At 59.5% G+C, this 18,090-nt stretch overlaps 3 protein-coding genes across 5 annotated transcripts in view; 1 reads left to right on the top strand and 2 right to left on the bottom strand.

The window, feature by feature from the left end:
* Positions 1–2,942, top strand: part of POR (cytochrome p450 oxidoreductase) — a 48,216-nt gene extending 45,274 nt beyond the window's left edge. The window contains exons 10-16 of the mRNA XM_069486355.1: positions 50–168; positions 965–1,146; positions 1,296–1,445; positions 1,714–1,984; positions 2,062–2,207; positions 2,298–2,383; positions 2,464–2,942. Of these exons, the coding sequence (XP_069342456.1) occupies positions 50–168; positions 965–1,146; positions 1,296–1,445; positions 1,714–1,984; positions 2,062–2,207; positions 2,298–2,383; positions 2,464–2,608 (1,099 nt within the window). The 3' untranslated portion in view covers positions 2,609–2,942. The remainder of the gene's footprint in view (positions 1–49; positions 169–964; positions 1,147–1,295; positions 1,446–1,713; positions 1,985–2,061; positions 2,208–2,297; positions 2,384–2,463) is intronic.
* Positions 2,943–3,228: 286 nt separating this feature from the next.
* On the bottom strand, positions 3,229–9,222 carry TMEM120A (transmembrane protein 120A). The gene is made up of 12 exons (XM_069486357.1): positions 9,027–9,222; positions 7,205–7,323; positions 6,885–7,001; positions 4,889–4,948; positions 4,612–4,707; positions 4,446–4,535; positions 4,202–4,267; positions 4,047–4,108; positions 3,851–3,943; positions 3,666–3,730; positions 3,498–3,566; positions 3,229–3,405 (listed from the first exon to the last, which is right to left on the bottom strand). The coding sequence occupies exons 1-12, from the start codon at positions 9,105–9,107 to the stop codon at positions 3,292–3,294; spliced, it is 1,032 nt and encodes a 343-aa protein (XP_069342458.1). The 5' UTR covers positions 9,108–9,222; the 3' UTR covers positions 3,229–3,291.
* Positions 9,223–10,477: 1,255 nt separating this feature from the next.
* The window catches only part of STYXL1 (serine/threonine/tyrosine interacting like 1), a 51,020-nt gene continuing 43,407 nt past the window's right edge, over positions 10,478–18,090 (bottom strand). For 2 of the 3 annotated variants that reach the window (XM_069486373.1, XM_069486374.1), the window contains exons 7-9: positions 17,715–17,812; positions 16,090–16,202; positions 10,478–10,796 (exon numbers count right to left, since the gene is read on the bottom strand). In XM_069486373.1, coding sequence (XP_069342474.1) covers positions 10,665–10,796; positions 16,090–16,202; positions 17,715–17,812 — 343 coding nt within the window. In that variant the 3' untranslated portion in view covers positions 10,478–10,664. The remainder of the gene's footprint in view (positions 10,797–16,089; positions 16,203–17,714; positions 17,813–18,090) is intronic. The other variant, XM_069486375.1, reaches the window with a different exon arrangement.

Below are 18,090 nucleotides of genomic sequence, written 5' to 3' on the forward strand. Positions count from 1 at the left end.
TGCAGAGCCATCCTTCCACCCCCTCCCTGAGCCTCACATCTCCCTCTAGGTACGAGTCTGGGGACCATGTGGCCGTTTACCCAGCCAACGACTCCGCCCTCGTCAGCCAGCTGGGCGAGATCCTGGGTGTCGACTTGGACGTTGTCATGTCCCTGAACAATCTCGACGGTGAGTCCTGGAGTCAAAGCCACCCCCGCTCCCTCCCAGGCCATGGTGCTGGTGGGGACGGGCCCCTTGGCAAGGCCCATGGGTGGAGTTTCTGCTCAGGCCTGAGGCCCTGGAACCTCCTCGCCCCGAGACCCATGGTTACGGTTCAGGAGCAAACTCGGAGGTGGGGCAAGGTGGCTGCAGGGCTGCCTTCTCCTTTGGGGGTCCTCACCCCATCTCTGCAGAGTCCCCTGAGGGAGGGAGGGGTGCCTGAGGCCTGCAGGCAGAGCCAGCGCCAGCTCCCCAGCCACTGTGTCCAGACTCGACCACCCGCTGTGGGCCTGGGGCCACTTCCTCCCTGCTCCTGGGCCCCGCGGGTGTCCGACAGCCCTTCTGGGCCCGCTTGAGGGTGCCGACAGGCACCAGACTCGGGGCTGGGTTTGCCCAGGGCCTCTCGGGGTGGCACCACCCCTGCCCTCAGCAACCCCCGCCGGGGCTGCCCCCTCTCACCAGTTCCGGAATTAGCCCTTGAACAGAGCAGCAGGAAGGGGCTGGGTTCTGTCAAACTCACAGAAGCGGGGGGTGGGGGGGGGCACGGGGTGCGCTGACGCGCCTCCCTAGCAGGATCCGCCTCGGATGAGGACTCCCGTCCGCCTGAAGCCTAAGACCCGGCCGAAAGCCCGAGGCTTTGCCCCAGGGCCAAGGAGGCGCCAGGTGCCAGCTGGGCGCCTGCTTCGGGCTTTCCGGCCCCTGCCTCCGGGACATCCACCCAGGAGGCGGCTGCTCACCCCAAGTCCTGCCCGCCTTCTCCCCGCAGAGGAGTCCAACAAGAAGCACCCATTCCCCTGCCCCACCTCCTACCGAACGGCCCTCACCTACTACCTGGACATCACCAACCCGCCGCGCACCAACGTGCTGTACGAGCTGGCGCAGTACGCCTCGGAGCCTGCCGAGCAGGAGCAGCTGCGCAAGATGGCCTCCTCCTCGGGCGAGGGCAAGGTGAGCCTGCCGCGGCCACCCGGCCCCCCCAGCTGCGCTGCAGCCCCCGCCCACCACCCTCCCAGCTCCGTGGGTCCCACTTCAGCCATGTCCCCGTGCTGCCCATCCTTTCACCCGCGTCTCACCACACGCACTGTGTCTTCTTCCAGGAGCTGTACCTGAGCTGGGTGGTGGAGGCCCGGAGGCACATCCTGGCCATCCTGCAGGACTACCCGTCCCTGCGGCCCCCCATCGACCACCTGTGTGAGCTGCTGCCCCGGCTCCAGGCCCGCTACTACTCCATCGCCTCCTCCTCCAAGGTGAGGGGCCCCGGCCGCCATGGTCAGCCCCAGCCTTGCCCCGGGTGCCTGGGCGGTTCTGAGGGCCCCGGGCTGTGGCTGCAGAGAGCTGGAGAGTCCGTCGCCGGCTGCTCTCTAGCCCTGTCCCAGGAGCCAGTCAGGAAAGCTGCTGGGAAAGGGGCCTCTGAGGATGTCCAGGCCCCGGGAGGCCCCAAGCAGGGACCACCTGTGGGACGGGGCTGGGAAGGGGCCTTGGCACAGCGGCCGCGCTCACCGGGCCCGCCTGCAGGTCCACCCCAACTCCGTGCACATCTGTGCCGTGGCCGTGGAGTACGAAACCAAGTCTGGCCGCATCAACAAGGGTGTGGCCACCAGCTGGCTGCGGGCCAAGGATCCTGCCGGGGAGAACGGCCGCCGCGCCCTGGTGCCCATGTTCGTGCGCAAGTCCCAGTTCCGCCTGCCTTTCAAGGCTACCACACCTGTCATCATGGTGGGCCCCGGCACGGGGGTAGCCCCCTTCATAGGCTTCATCCAGGAGCGGGCCTGGCTGCGGCAGCAGGGTGAGTGTGTGGCCCGGGCAGGGGCGGGGGCGGTGGCAGGCCGGGGGCCCGCGCTCACCCTGGCCCGTGCCACCTAGGCAAGGACGTGGGAGAGACGCTGCTCTACTACGGCTGCCGCCGGTCGGATGAGGACTACCTGTACCGCGAGGAGCTGGCACAGTTCCACAAGGACAACGCCCTCACCCACCTCAACGTGGCCTTTTCCCGGGAGCAGCCCCACAAGGTGAGGCGGGGGTGCCGTGCAGGCAGGGGACACCCAATGGAGAGGCCACGGCGACCAGGCCTGCCTCATGTCCACCCTCCCGCCCCACAGGTCTACGTCCAGCACCTGCTGAGGAGGGACAAGGAGCACCTGTGGAAGCTCATCCACGAGGGGGGCGCCCACATCTACGTCTGCGGGTGAGTGGGGGCCAGGTGGGGCCTGCCCGCTCTCGGTGGCCCCTGCCCAGCCCCCACTGCCATCTCCTTCCTGCCCCCAGGGACGCTCGGAACATGGCCAGGGACGTGCAGAACACCTTCTACGACATCGTGGCTGAGCTTGGGGCCATGGAGCACGCGCAGGCCGTGGACTACATCAAGAAGCTGATGACCAAGGGCCGCTACTCCCTGGATGTGTGGAGCTAGGACTGCCTGGCCCCCCGTCCCCTACGGCCCCACAGGTTTGCTGCCCCCGTAGTCATTTCCCCTTCCCTCTGCCGGTCTCCTGGGGCGCTCCGCTCGGCCTTGCCACGGGAGGCAATGCCACCCCGTGCCAAAGACTCCTCTGGGCCTGGGGTGTGCCCTCCTGAGCCCCCCAAGGCCAGGCTAGGTCCGCCGGCCCCAGGCAGCCCAGCCCCACGCTTGGGGACGCCTCAGGCCCCCGGGGCTGCGCAGAGGGCAGTCCCTCCACGTGATTGTCATTGAGTGTAAATAATTTTAAATAACCTCTGGTCCTTGGAATAAAGTTCTGTTTTCTGTATTTGCCTGGTGTTGCCCGAACAGATCCAGGGCCTCCACCTGGATCTACTTAACCAGCCCCAGCCTCGGGGAGCACTCGGGGCTTGCGCGCCAGGCCCCGCCTTCCTCTTGGAGAACACACACCTCAGGCCCCCTCTGTGCTGCTTCCTTTATTGAGAGCCCGGCCCCCAGCTCCTTGCAGGCTGGGACACAGGACCAGGCCTTCCTTCAGGGCCCACAGAGCCCACAAAACCTAGGGGAGAACAAAAGAGCCCCCCCAGACACACACACACACACACACACACACACACACACAGGAGGGGTGCCTCCCACCCCCAACACGGGATACAGAGGCCCCTTTGGGGCCGGCCTCATTCTTTCTTGCTCGCGCGCCGCTGACTGTGGAACTTCTGGTGCACAACCCGCAGGGTGGTGAAGAAGTTGCCGAGGAAGAGGAGAAGGAAGGGGAAGCCGCACATTAGCACCTGTGGGAGGAATCGGTGTGAGGACAGGGGCTGGGCCGGGGACAGGATCCCCACCCCCACCCTAAGCTGTCCCCGCTGGGGCCCCGGCTCACCTGCCACTCCTTGCACTGAGGGTCCCGGGCCAGGTTAAACAAGGTCAGCGCGTTGTAAAGCTGCCAGAACTGAGGGGAAGGGAGCAGTTTTACTCGGTCCACTTCCTGCTCAAGCCCAAACCCAGGGCGGGACGGACAGATGGATGCGGACACACAGGTGCAACTCACGTGTCCAAAGAAAAGAAAAGGCAGCAGGAAGGTGAGGCCCCGCCACATCCAGGACTGGAAACCCTCTGGGGAAAAAAGGGGCGGGGCACAGAATGAGCAGGGACAGATGTGGGCGCCGTCACTCACACCCAGGGCGGGAGGAGAGTCCACCCCCAGCTGCCCGTGGAGCGGGCCGGCCGACTCACCCACGGTGAGGTCCATGGTGTGCCGCTCGCCCAGGGCCCGCAGGCGGTACAGGCAGCCGCTCTGGTAGTAGTACTGCAGGAACTGCACGAAGCCTGCAGCCGGCGAGAGGGGCGGGCTGCGGCCGCGGTCCTTCCCCGCCCCCTCCCCCCACCGTGGGCGAGTCCAGAGCTGAGAAGGGACCTCGGAGACACTCACTCTGGTACATGGAGAAGGACAGGAATTGGTTCCGGAACTTCTGGTACATGAGACCATCGGGCCTAAGGTAGAAAGCAAAGGGAGATATGGGGACCTCTGGGGACTCCGTCTCTCTCTGGTCCTGGCTCCCACCAGCGGCAGCCCGGGCCACTCACCACGTCAGCATGACTCCCGACAGGAACGTGGACACGTAGTGATGGAAAACCCACCAGCCTTTGATCCTGTGTCAGAGAGCCACCGTCACTTCCCTGTCCCCTTACAGGATCAGGGCTCAGGGACAGGGAGGAGGCAGAGGTGGGAAGAAACCAGGGCCCTGGCCCAGTTCCCACTTCCCAGAGGGTCACAACCCCTCCAGGGCGCCCACCCAAGGAGCCCCACGAGGGCCAGGCCCCCACGCACCGGGAGCCGTTGTTGATGAGGATGCTCTCGCGGATGGTCAGCGTGCAGTAGTACCAGACCAGCAGGAAGTTGAAGGCAGCATCTGTCACCCTGGGGAGGGTACAGAGGGTTGGTGCCACAGAGCCTGGAGGGGGGCAGGGACTCGCCCCCACAGCAGGACGCCCACCTGGAGTTGAGCAGGAAGCGGCAGGTGAAGGAGATGAGGATGAGGATGATGGTGAGGTAGAGCTTGAACTTCTCATACTCGTCTTTGTAGGCGAACCTGCGGGGCACGCACTTTGAGAAAGGCCAGGATGCTGGCGGGGCCACCCCGCCTCTGCCCCAGGACACGCTTTGAGGGTGCACAGGGCCGGCATGGGGAGCAGCCCCCGAGCCCCACGGCTCAGCCAAGTGGAAAGTGCTTGGGATGGGGGGGTGTAGACCAGCCCACGACAACAAATTACTTAGCCTGCTTGCTCAGGAGTGTCACGTTGACGTTCCCCAGAACCAGGCTCAGGTACAACCTGGGGGAGGAGGAGATCGGGTGAGGAGATGCCCCAAGTGACAGAAAAGCCATGTGGCACAGAGCCGAGTGTGCTGAGCCAGAGTCTGAGCCACTGCCCCACCTGCTGCCTGCCCCCTGGCCTTGGCGTAGGGCTCTGACCTTGGGCATGCTGCAGACCGACGCCCTGCCCTTCTCCCTGCCTGCTCCAGAGTCCCAACCAGGGTAAACTGAGGCCCCTGCCTTCCATGTCTTGCCTGAAGCTCTCCTACCTCTAGCCTCAAGAAAAGTCTGGCTCTCCCTGCAGACGGCCATCCCGAGGGCCTGGCCTGTGGACTCAGTGTCCGTGGGATGACCGCCATCCACCACCTGCCCCTTGCCACCTCAACTCCAGAACCTTCAGCCCTGAGCCTCTGTAGCCACCTACACCCACAGCCACACCCGGGACCTCCTCTCAACCCAGAGCAGCCTCCCTCGGACACTCGGGGCTCTGGCTGTGTCCTGAACGCCCGGCCTTGCAACAACTCCTCCCCACCCGGGCCTCGCAGTCTCCCGAGCCAGCCGAGCCCACACCCCCTTCAGCTCCCACCAACCAAGCTCGACGTGCCCTTCTCCACCAGGGACAGTCCAAGAAGTGACAGTAAAGTCACAGCCACTTACTAAGCAGCTGCACCCAACACACGTACTCTTGTTCACGCTTGAGTCATACGGACAGAGGCTCAGAGTGGTCAGGGGACTTGCTCAAGGCTGCAAAGGGATTCCAGGGCAGGGCGGGGACTCCAGCCCAGACCAGCGAGGTGGCAAAGCCTCTGCCACCCCTGCACACAGGCCCCGCTCCCAGCAGGGGACACATTCCCACCGGGCTCCCCACCACATCCTCACTCCCACACCCTCCACCCTGTCTCCCTCACCCCAGCCCTGCATGTGACGTCACTGAGAAAACGGCCTGGCCACTGACGTCTCTGCTGCCCCCGCCCCAGGGGCTTCCCTCCGTCACTCCAGCCCCTCTGCTGGGTCTTTCCCCCCGGGGGCCCCTCTTCTCAGCAGGTGGATAACGCTCAGGTCTCTCCCAGGTACAGGGTGACACCCATGCCCCTCGAGCCAGTGCTCATCTCCAGCTACTAGTTCCTAACTGCTCTTTCCACTCACAACCAAGCTTCTAGACAGAGTGGCCCAAACTTAGCTGTCTCCCCACTTCCGCTCTTCCATCATCCCCAGTATCGACTTCCAACTCCCCCCAACCCCACTGTACCAAATGATTCTCACCACGATGGTCGGTCTTCCAGGAAGTACCTGTCCCCTTCGTCACACTCACCCGCACCCCGTCTGATCTCAGGACTGACATGCTCTCCTCCCTCGCCTCCTGGGTCACACTCCCTCCCAGCCCCCTTGCTGCTGCGGCCACCCCTGCTGCAAGTTTTGGCTCAGCTTAGGGTTTTATACAGTCCCATCCATCCTCCCCAGTGACGGTGACAGCAGCTGACCGTTCTAAGCGCATGTTTGGCCTGTCCCTCTCCCCTGAGGCCTGGTGCTACCTGGTCTGCTCGCTCCCTCTCGCCTCCCATCTGAGCCCCGGCCACTGCAGTTCTCCCAGCCTTTCCATTCACCTGCCGCTACCCCTCCTCCCGTCTGTCTGGCGCACTGTAAGACTCAGCCCGGCAGCCCCGACTCCAGGAAGCGTTTTCCAACCTCCACGCTCCTTCCTCAGCTCCTTCCTCACCGTGCGCGCCCTTCCCTGTACTTCCCCCACAAAGCACCTATCCTGATCAACTGTCACTGTCAGCTGGGCTGTCTCCCCTGACATCAGGACTGTGCCTCATTTCTCAGCCCACAGCGGGTCCAGGGAACGTTTGTTGCTGGAATGACCAAGAAGCAGCACCCGGCTTCGGGCCTCTCTCCCAGGAGTGGCTATGAACTGAACTGGGGTGCGGGGTGTGGGGTGCGGGGTGTGGCCTCACCCATTCTTCTTGGGCAAATAAGCCTCCATGTCAAAGAAGAGGCCTTGGCGTTCTTTCATCTGGTTCTCCAGCTCCTGCGCGGCCTCCTCGGCCTCTGCTGGGAGGGCGGGTTTGCATCTGCAGGTGGGGCCGGAGAGTCAGAGCAGGCGGGCTCCCAGGTGTCCTACCTGACACCCTCGGGGCAGAAGGGCAAAACCGCAGGCCAGCGAGCCCAGGGTCACACCATGACTCAGCACCAGCTCTCCCACCCCGCCAGGTCAGCCACCCACACCCAGCCCAAGGAGGGGAGGGGCGGGCGGGGCAGGGCAGGGCATCCTAACTTCTTCAGGACGAGGGCCAGCTCCTGGAGCCGCTTCTTCTGCCGAGTGATGGAGCTGGTGCAGTTGTTCTGCAGTTTGGTCAGCTCCTCCAGCTTCAGGCGGTACAGCCGGTGGGTCTCCTGGGGGGAAGGGAAAAGGCTCAGGCTGGTTGGGGACCCACTGAGCCAGAGCCTGCAGGCAGGGCGGGGACCCACTGAGCCAGAGCCTGAAGGCAGGGCATGGACACCAGCTCCCCAGGGCTCCTTGGAAGGGACTCAGCAGGAAAGGAGACAGAGCTTGCCCTGCCTGCCTGGAGACCTCTCTGAGGTTGCTCTTCCCCCAAGGCAGGCAAGGAGCGGGGTGTCTTCCTGCAAGTCCAGAAGCCCCCACAGCACACCCTCCCCCAGAAACAGACCAGTTCCCTGAAGGTTTTCTTAGTCTCAGCTCATCTGCTGGCTGTCCCCAGCCCTACAGGGGCTGTCTGTCCCACCCTGGTCCGGATTCTAGGCCCACAGTTCAGCTGGACCAATCAGGCTACCCTCAGCCAGCCCCTGCGCTCCAGGCGCCTGCTGCCTATGCAGCCTGCGAGTACAGGGGCAGCTCCTGTCATCCCAGGCGCCTCTGTTCAGGCATTCCTGTCCTTCCAGGTTAAAGGTCATCAAGCTTCAGCCTTTAGGCCTTCCGATATGAGGGCAGTCCCCCTCCCCTCCCCTCCCCCCCCAGCACCTTTGGCCCAGGGCTTCCCCGAGCACTTTGCCCTGGTGGGCGAATCTGGAGAGAGCACAGCCTAGAAATTGGGCAAGGGGCAGTATGGGGGGAGCCAAAGAAGGGCTGTGGCCAGGGCAGTGGCAGCAAGATGGGGAGCCTGGGTCTGCTTTGACCTCTGGGGAGAAGCACCAGTGGCAGCAGGCTCGGCGGGGCTCTGGGGCAACTAGGTCTCAATGGTGACAGGATGGGGCTGGACCCAGTCCAGAAAAGGCAAAGGCCTAACCGAGTCATCAGCTGACCTGGGCTCTACTGTCTGGGTCTTGTGTCTCATGCCCAGGAGGGGCCACCACATCCCCTGAGACCCCAGCATATGCCGCCTCTTACCACCCACAGCCTCCACCTTCTCCTGCCTGGATGAGGCCAGCAGCCTCCTTCTCCTTGGCCTCTGGACAGAACAGCCCCAGTGGCCCCACAAGCCCAACCCAGACAACTCCTCCCGTGACTTCCCTCTGGTGTCAGAGAGGCTCTGATCTCGCCAGGCCCCAGGTGTTGGAGCAGGGCCCGCCCCGCCCACTTCTCCTAGCGGCAGCCACATGGACCCGTCAAGCCCTCGTTCCTTCTAAAGGCCTTGGTGGGCGCTGTCCCTTCGCCTGAGACAGCCCCACCCCCGTCCCGGCAAGGACTTCACCTGAACCCCACTTCCCCATCCAGGGTGACTCCTGCAGTCCCCGCAGCACTCAGCCCGCCGCTGCCCGAGAGCGGCACATTCGTTGAGGGACCGACCAAGGACGGGCTCTGCTGAGTCTGACACAGGCGGCCGCCCTCCTGGGAGGGGATGGGTCCGGGTCGGGATGGCGGAGGGGTTCCGGCCTCTTTCCGAAGCCCTCATGGGAGGCTGAGGCCGCCCAGAGCAGTGGGGTCCCGCCAGGGCCGCCGAGCGCATGGGGCTGCCCCCGGACACTGGAGGGGCCGGCCGGGGACACCGGGACCCGGGGCCTCGCCGCCCTCAGAAGCGAGGCCAGGGCCCCGACCCTGACCCTGAGCTCCCCACTGCCTGACCCAGGACTGCCCGACCCTTGACCCCCAGCCAGAGAGACGCGGCTCGGGGCCAATGGGCGTCCTCGGCGACGCTCACCTGGATGTTCTGGAAGTCCTGCTGCAGATCCTGCCAGTCTCGCAGGCAATCGCCCAGCGGGCCGGGGGGCGGGGGATGCATGACTGCCGCTCCGGGAGCCACGAGTCGAGGACGGCGCCGCAACCCCCGCCGGCCCGAGGCGCCTCCGCCGCCGTCCCAGTCGGCTTCCGGGCTCGCGCCGCGCGGGCACCAACGGGAAAGGGCCCGGCGGAGCGGCGCTGGCCCCGCCCCCCGCCCCAGCCAATCCGCGCCCAGGGTGGGCCCGGGGCGGGGCCTCGTGCGCCACCGCTGCTCGCCGGAGACTCCCGGCCTAGACTCTGACGGGGGTTGCTGCGGCCCTCCCGGCCGGGGCTGCACCGGCCGAGTCGGCCGCGTGGGGCAGCCCGCGGTGACCCGGCCCGTCATGCTGGGAGCAAACTAAGGCCCGAGAGATGACACCAGCCTCGAACGCTCGTCCTTGGGAAGCTGCGCCGCTTTGGGGAAGGGATTGCGAGAGTCTTCTCTCCTTGGATTTTTACGGCGGCCTCCTTACTCGTGTCCCTGCCTCCAGCCTCACCTCCACTATCCCCTCACACAGCCACCAGACTGCCCTGCCTAAAACACAAGGCTAATTCCCCACCATGTCCTTGAACTTTGCAGTGGCTTTGCCCTGCCAGGAGGTCCCTAACCAGACGGAGCCCGTGCTCTGCAGCCAGCCGGGGCTCTGCTGCAACCCAGACCCTGACTAAAGCCAGTGCTGTCTGAGAAGCCCTGCTCCCTCTTGCAAAACCCCACTCTCCCTCCTAGAAGGCTTGCCCTTCTGTTGGGGGGAACCCCCCAACCCCCTCCATCCCTCTGCAGAGAGTCCTAGGAGGCTGGATGACATTCATCTCTATGTTTCCAGACCCACCCAGGTGGCAGCAGGGAATGGCTGCTATGTGGACTCAAGGAACACCCTGCATTGATGGACATCCTAAATTCCCCACCAGCCCCCTTCTCTGTGCTCTCTCCTGATTCCCAGGTTATTCTGTAGGTGCTGCCAGCCTTGGGGAAGTGCATTTGGAAAACAAACTCCCTTTAAGACCTGAAGAATTTCTAGAAACCTTAGGTGTGGGCTGTGGGAGAGGTGGGAATCTTTCCTTGGTGAACAAGACCAGGCAGAAATGAGTGGGAAGCAGGGGGAAATCTGTATCACATGATTGGCAAGGGCGCACTGGGTGTGCCCTCATTCCTGGAGCCGCCAGGAGCTCTGGGGCCTGGCATCTCTGGGGCTGGGGGTGGGCATTGTAACTTCTATGGACCAACACAGGCAACCTCTGGGGCTCCTCCCAGACAGCCTCTAAAAGGCCCAAGTCACAGGAGCGTGTGGGGCAGCTGCTCCAGCAGCTAGATGCTCTTCCCCGGGAAGCCTCAGGAGTGCAGTGTGGGTGGTCCAGGACCGCAGGGATGTGGGTTCACACTGAGCCTGAGCAGAAAGAACCTGCTGCGTGGAGTGAACTAGGAACCTGGGAAGAACCAGTGCAGGAGGCTGACAAGAGGCTGCAGGCAGCGAAGGCCTTCTTCTTCTAGACCAACCTGAATATACATACTCTGGCCCTCCGCGCACAAAAAGCCCCCAAGCAAACTTCTTCCGCACCCATCGCTGGGATGCGGAGAAGATCAGTAGAGAGGATCCGTGATGTCTGTGATTAGGTTTCCAAGGACGATCTTCTCCCATTGCAAAAGCTGAGTCACCAAGCCCCTATTTGGACGCATGTTGTTTTTGCACTTCTTGACGTAGGCCCAGGATCTCTACGAATGCAAAGACAGAAAGCAGACTTCAGGATTGATCCTGGGACCTTTCCACCTGGATCAGAGCCAGCTCAGGAGGGACAGGAGGTACTTGCCCAGGGCCAGTAACATGGCTCAAGGGCTGGACACAGAAACAGAAGCAGCCTGGGGTTAATTCATTAGGGATAGGAGTCCTGGGGACCACCTGTGCCTTGCTCGAGCCCCCTTCTGCATGTCTGCTTCTAAATATGGGGGCAGAAGTAATTCCTATTTCAGACAGTTCTTGTGACAATTGAGACAACATACATGAACCAACCTCCCATGGGTGGGAAAGCACTATGCCAAGCTCGGCACACAATGCAGCCTCAACAAAGCTTTGCATTGTGACCGACGGAGTTAATGGAAAAGAGAAGAGAGCTGTGGGCAAATTCTCTGAAGAAGGAAAACTGAAGCTGCCTTCTCTTAGGCACCCACCCTAAAGTGGCAGGGAGGGTTATTACACAAAGGAAGGTGAGCAGCTGGTCTCCATGCGGATTAAGGAAAAAGGAAATGGCAAAAGTGGCGTGGCTTGACAAACTAGGACTAGAAGGAAACTACCTCAACCTAAGAAAGGCCGTGTACAAGAAGCACATGGCTAACATCATACTCAATGGTGAAAGACTGAAAGTTTTTGCTTGAAGATCAAGAACAAGGCAAGGATGCCCATTTTCATCACTTCTATTCAACACAGTACTGGAAGTCCTAGCCACAACAATTTAGGTAAAAAATAAAGATAAAAGGCATCCAAATTGGAAAGGAAGAAGTAAAATTATCTCTGTTTAAAGATGACATGGTCTCATATGTAGAAAACTCTAAAGATTATGCACACACACACGCTCACACACAAACTGTTAAAGCTAATATAGAAATTCAGCAGTTTCAGGATACGAAATTAACACGCAAAAATCAGTTGCATTTCTATACACTAACAATGAGTAATGGAAAAACATCCCATGTTCGTGGGTTAGAAGACTTAATATTGTTAAGTGGTCAATACTACCCAAAGAAATCTACAGACTTAAGGCAACTCCATCAAAATCCCAATGGCAATTTTTTGCAGATATAGAAAAATCCATCCTAAAATTCATATGGAATCTTAAGGAAACCCAAATAGCCAAAAACCAAAAATCTTTAAAAAGAAGAACAAAGTTGGAGGTTCACACTTCCTGATTTCAAACCTGATTACAAAGCTACAGTAATCAAAACAGTGTGATACTGGCATGAAGACAAACAGACCAGTGGCATAGAAGAGACAGCCCAGAAATAAACCCTTACACATATGGTCAAGTGATTTTCAACAGGATGCCACAACCATTCAGTGGGGAAAATGACAGTCTTTTCAACAAATGGTGCTGTGAAAACCAGATATCCACATGCAAAAAATAAAAAGAAAGAAAGAAATTGAAAACAAGACATCAATAGAGAAAAATAAATGAAATCAAAAGCTAGTTCTTTGAAAAGATCAATAAAATCAATAAGCCTGTACCCAGACTAACAAAAAAAAGAAAACAAAAGAAAGAGAAAGGCCGGGCGCAGTGGCTCACGCCTGTAATCCTACCACTCTGGGAGGCCGAGGTGGGCGGATCGTTTGAGCTCAGGAGTTCGAGACCAGCCTGAGCAAGAGCGAGACCCCATCTCTACTAAAAATAGAAAGAAATTATATGGACAGCTAAAAAATATATATAGAAAAAATTAGCTGGGCATGGTGGTGCATGCCTGTAGTCCCAGCTACTCGGGAGGCTGAGACAGGAGGATCGCTTGAGCTCAGGAGTTTGAGGTTGCTGTGAGCTAGGCTGATGCCACGGCACTCACTCTAGCCTGGGCAACAGAGTAAGACTCTGTCTCAAAAAAAAAAAAAAAAAAAAAAAGAAAGAGAAGACATGATCACTAATATCAGGAGAGAAAGAGGGGACATTCACTACAGATCACAATGGACATTACAAGAATAACGAAAGGATTCGGTGAATGACTCCAGGCCCACAAATTTGACTGACCAATTCCTTGAAAGACACATCTGCCAAAACTCACACAAGGAGAAACAGACAATCTGAACAGGCCTATATTAAAGAAATCGAATCAATAATCATGTAAAACAGAAAGCACTCAGCCCAGATGGGTTCACTGGTGAATTCTACACATAATGGATTATTATTCAGCCTTAAAAAGAAATTAGATAAGGTATCTAGAGTAGTCATATTCATAGAGACAGAAAGAAGAACGGTAGTTGCCGGGGGCTGCGGGGAGGAGGGAAATGGGGAGTCGTTCAGTTTCACAAGATGAAAAAGTTTGAGCAATTGGTTGCACAACAGTGTGGTTGTACTTGACACTACTAAAATATCCATTTACAAATGATTAAGACGGTAAATTTTATGTTATGTATGTTTCACCACAATTTTTTTTAAAGTAGTTCCAGGGGCAGCACAAGTCTTACTTAGTCGTGGCTGGGCCAGAACAGGCCCTTGAGGAAGAACCATGAGCCACAAACATCCCCCACCCCCACTCCACACGTCCCCCACTTCCAGCCCACAAAGCCTCTGCTGGGACTGTCACCGCAAAGGCAGCGGGCGGCAAGGGCAGGTGCTATCGGCTTCACTCTCCCTACTTCAGTGACAGAAAGGTGAAGGGACATGCCCAAGTCACACTTGGTACGGGGCAGCGCCAGCCCAGCTGTTCTGCAGCCTGCAAGGCCAGTGTTCTCCCTGGCGCCCCAGGTTCTCCAGCGGGGCCTCTGGCTTTGGATTCCGGCTTTGCCACTTACGGCCCTGGGGCCCGGGGACAGTTACTCGGCCTCTTTGCGCCTCTCACAAAATGGGGATAATAACTAGGCGGCAGGGTCACCGTGAATGTGTTTTATTACACGTAAATACTAAAACATCAAAGTTAGTTATTACGGTGCCTCCGGAGGTTTTCTTTATTTTTCCTCTCTGTGAAGATCTTTAAGGGACAAAGCTATTCCTGGACACTGAAATTGATTTCTTGAGGGCCTGATGGCTCCGGGATCCCCCACAACCTCGCACCAAAGCTCTGAAAGACCAGGTCAGGGTTGGCTCTCGGGTGCCAGCCGATTGTGGGTGCCAGGTTCTTCCCACCTCACTCCCTGACCCTCCACCCTGGGCCTTAGCACCCAAGGAGCTGGGCTGAGGCCCCGAAAGCATTCTGTTGGGCCTGTAAGAAGCCCACGCCCTTCTCTGCCAGTCCAGAGGGCTCTGATCATCACAGCTGAGCTGACAGCAGCCAGAGAGCATGACGTCCCCAAGCCATGGATGGGGGAGCCTGACCCCCAAGACTCCAGCACCACATACAATGGGAGGCAGGATCACTCCCACAGAGTCAAGCCCAGGTCCACATGTGTCAGCCATCCGGGGTGCTCCCTATAGCAGGAAAACCATGCAAGGATATAGGGGCAGTCCTTCCTGACCACAGCTCTGTGGGCTGTGAGGCTTTTTGGGCATGAGTTGTTGAGATGGCATCTCTGACCGGAATGCTCCTGCAGGTGCCCCACCGCCGCCTTGAGGGCCTGGGCCTACCTGCCAGAACGCGTGGAGGAGCCAAGCGGGAGGAGGGCCCTCCTCATTTTGCTCTTGCCCCAGCCAGCCCTGGCAAGTGACCTGTGACCCCTGCTGGACAGCACACTAAATGTCAGAGTTGGGGGCCTCTGAAGACCTCTTTGCAACCAACCTCTGTGGAAAACAGGGACCACAACAGGGCAGGGCTTGGTGCAGGTCACCAGATGGGCCTCTTTCAAACTCGGGGGGAGCTCAAGTCCTGGAACTCCCCAAGGACCCTGCAGGCGGGGCGGGCTCTGCCTTGAGCCCAGCTGGGCGGCAGCCAGCTCCCCGAGTTCTCCTACCAGCTGGCAAGGCAGCCAGGGGGCCCCTCTGAGGACAGATTCCTGGGGAGGGGGCTGGAGAGTCCTCTCTGCACAAGCCTTCCCCTCCCGGGCCTTATCGGTGACACCACTCCCCTCCCCCAGTACACACCCAGATACTCCTCAAGCAGGCAAATTCATCTTGAATTTGCCCCGAAAATTCATCTTGAATGTGGTGAGAGAACAGGGATCTGGGCCTCACGTCCTCAAACCCCAGCCCCCAGCCCCTCTGTTCTGCATTCAGACTCTTTCTTTAAAATTGTGGTAAAATATACATAATGTAAAATTTACCATTTTAGCTATACAGGTCAGTGGCATTAAGGACATTCACGTTGTGATTCAACCATCACCACCACCCGTCTCCACACCTTTTTCATCTTTCAAACTGAAACTCTGTCCCCATGAAATGCCGACTCTCCAGCACCCCTCCCCCAGCCTCTGGCACCCCGTAGTGTAGGTACCTCAGGTAAACGGAATCAGTATGGGTCCTTTTGTGACTGGTTTGTTTCACTTAGCATAACCCCCTCGAGGTTCATCCGTGTTGGAGCAGGTGTCAGGATTTCCTTGCTCTTTAAGGCTGAATAATCTTCCACTGCAGGAACATACCACGTTTTGTGTATCCGTTCACTCGCCCACAGACACTCGGGTCACTTCCGCCCTTTGGCCGTTGTGAATGATGCTGCCAGGAACACGAGTGTTCACGTTTGTGTTTACACTCCTTTTGGAAGTGGAATCGCAGGACATCCAAGACTTCTGAGCTTGCAGCTTCTCCCGCAAAGAGCACGCTGGGTCAATGTCAAAACCACTGGCCGAGGAGCTCGGACCCTGGTTGTTCTTTGTCCCTCCCATCCCCCAAGCACTTCCCTGGGCAGATGTGGATGCTTTTCAGGTCTGACCCAAGCCCTCCAAGACCACGAACAGGCTGTGACATGACAGGCCAGGCCCCCTTCCCCAGGGAGGTGCCCGAGAGAACACTGCCTGGGAGCTCCGAGTTCTGCCCGGCTTGGCCGTGCTGGCTCCCTGCGCACCACGCTCAGGTCAGGAAGGTTGCTGGACTGGGAACCTGCAGACCCCGTCTGTGCTGTGATCCTGTGACTCCAAGCTGTCCTCCCTCAGGTAACCCCAAACAAATGCCGGTGGACAGACCGATGGCAGTGGGGACCACGCAGGCAGTGCTGCAGGCCATGACCTGGCCTAGTCCCTGGGCCAGCCTTGCATGCCCAGCCTCAGACCTCTACCCTGCAACATCAGGACCCAGCCCTTGGGTGCCGAGGCCTGGGTACCGCCCTAGCCTTGGGGCTCCCCCCACCGCCCCGATTATTCTCCTTCCCACCCCCTCATTAGGGCCCAAAGCAGTGCTGGGTCCCTGTCCCTCCCAGGTCCCACTCTGGCCCCGGGAACGTGTACCTTCATGGTCTGATTGTGCTGGTGCATGAGGTAGGCCACGGTGGCCGCACAGCTGCGACTGATTCCCCTGGTGGAAAAGATCAAGATGACAGAGCCGAGCTCGAGGTGAATTTCTGCAAACAGAAAGGAGGGGGTCATGCACAGCCCTCCTCCCTGTGGGCCTGGGTGGCTGTCAGACACCGGCCTCAGGGGGCCCGAGAGCAAGTTCAGAACCAGCACAAGTATCCCAGGCAAAGTCAAGTGACTTCTCTAGGACACTTTTGTTGTCTGGCCTGGCTGGAAATTCAAGAGGGTCGTGCCTGGGCATCTGGCATTGTCAGCAAGGCCTGTGCCTGGCCTCCCAGGGTGGGGATGACAGGATCATGCCCCAGGGACACTTAGGCACTGACAGAGGCAGTGTGGCTTGGGTGCAAATCCACCCGGCCACTCACTGGCTGTGGGGCTTGGGCAAGTTACTTTAAACCACAGTTTCCTCTTCTGGAAAATGGGATGACAATATACTCCCCATCCCATAGGGTTTGGCTTTGCTCTGTACTTAGCCCAGTGCCTGGCACAGAAATGTCTGCCTGACGCAGAGTCCCGCCCAGTGAGGGGTGAGGGGGAAACCTAAGCTGGCATGGGGGGCTGGGCCGGGCACCTTCAAGAACTGAAGGAAAACACCAAGTGCACAATCAGCCTGTCAGGCTGGAGGACTCGGAGGTGACTCAGGCTGACGGAATGGGCACGGATGAAGCAACGGAGGCACAGAGCGGTTAAGGTCTGGCCCGGAGCTGCCTAGGGAGGTGGGGCTGGACAGGGGCCCCTTTGGGCGACAAGGCTCTGCCATCTCATGGTGGGACACATGTGAAGTCTCAGATCCCAGTCCAGTGACAGTGGCCATCTGCTGGGCAAATAAGGGGTGGCCAGGCCAAAATGCCACGTTCCAGCCCCTGGTGCCACTGCTCGGGCTGGGGGCTGCATTGGTGCCAGGCAGGCAGTCACAGGGCCGGGGGCGGGTGGGGCTCCGACCTGACTCAGCCCTGGCTCTCTCCAGGGGCCAATCCTGAGCCCTGGGAATGACTGAAAAGTCTACCCCCAATGAGATGAGTAACTGGTGGGCCTCGCTTGTGCGTGGTGGGAGGACAGAGGGGCTGGGTACATACATTGAGGATCACAGAAGTCAGAGCCGGGGGGACTCTGGAGTCTTCCTTCCTTCCCAGCCCACCCTGCTGACCAGGGATGAGGGCAAGGATGGAGCGAGAGTCACCTCCAGGTCCCCAGAGCCCAGGCCAGAGCAGGCCATCATGAGCATGTGCACCCATGAGTGGGTGGCACCTGCTTACGACAGGCCCAAAAGGATACAGCCGCCAGCCAGGGCCAGAACGCAGGGTGCTCAGCCCACAGCCTGGTGCTCTTATTGCCCCTCCTCCAGCCCACGGGGTAAACACCCCGGTTGTCGTATTGCTGAGGGCTCCTGAGCAGCTGGACTTGGCCTGGGGACCTGTCCCCGCTGGCCGGGCGTGTGCTGGGCACTGCCCCTCCACTCCTAAGCGCTGGGAGTCAAGGTCAGGAACAGGTGAGTGGACAAGGCCACTCTGCTTCCTGGGTAGAGGCCAGGGGCTGCCTGGTCAGGGAACAATCCTCACCAATGAAGTGACAGAGGTGGCGAAAAAAGGGGGAAATCTTGGCTTCCGGGGAGTCTTCTATCTGGATGTGCAAAAGCTTGTCAGGGTCACCTACAAAACTAAACAGAAGGACAGCACAGGTCATCAGGCAGACTCGCTCCAGCACCACATGGCATCCCTCGTCCTCAGCAGGACCACAGTGGAGGACGCTGGGCTAGCATCAGGGGACTGTGCGCAAGTCGTCGGACCTCTCTCGGAAAACAAGCGCCCTCCTCACGAGGGTGCTGTGTGGCCTGAGGGAAGTCACCTACGTAAAGCATGAAGCAATCCGCGTGGCACATACTGTGATACACGGGACGTTATTATTAATGACCCAAAATGCGGTACCTTCCTAGAA

Source organism: Eulemur rufifrons, chromosome 14 (assembly GCF_041146395.1).
Source record: "Eulemur rufifrons isolate Redbay chromosome 14, OSU_ERuf_1, whole genome shotgun sequence".
Lineage (NCBI taxonomy): Eukaryota > Metazoa > Chordata > Mammalia > Primates > Lemuridae > Eulemur > Eulemur rufifrons.

Bases quoted from the DNA above. Each gene is read 5' to 3' on its own strand.
- TMEM120A (XM_069486357.1), bottom strand. From the start codon at position 9,107: ATGCATCCCCCGCCCCCCGGCCCGCTGGGCGATTGCCTGCGAGACTGG. The intron at 4,708-4,888 runs GTAATTTGTTGT...CGTGCCCCGCAG, and splicing joins CTCCTGAGCAAGCAGGCTAA to GTTCGCCTACAAAGACGAGT. The intron at 4,109-4,201 runs GTGAGTGGCCCG...TTTCTACCTTAG, and splicing joins TCGGGAGTCATGCTGACGTG to GCCCGATGGTCTCATGTACC.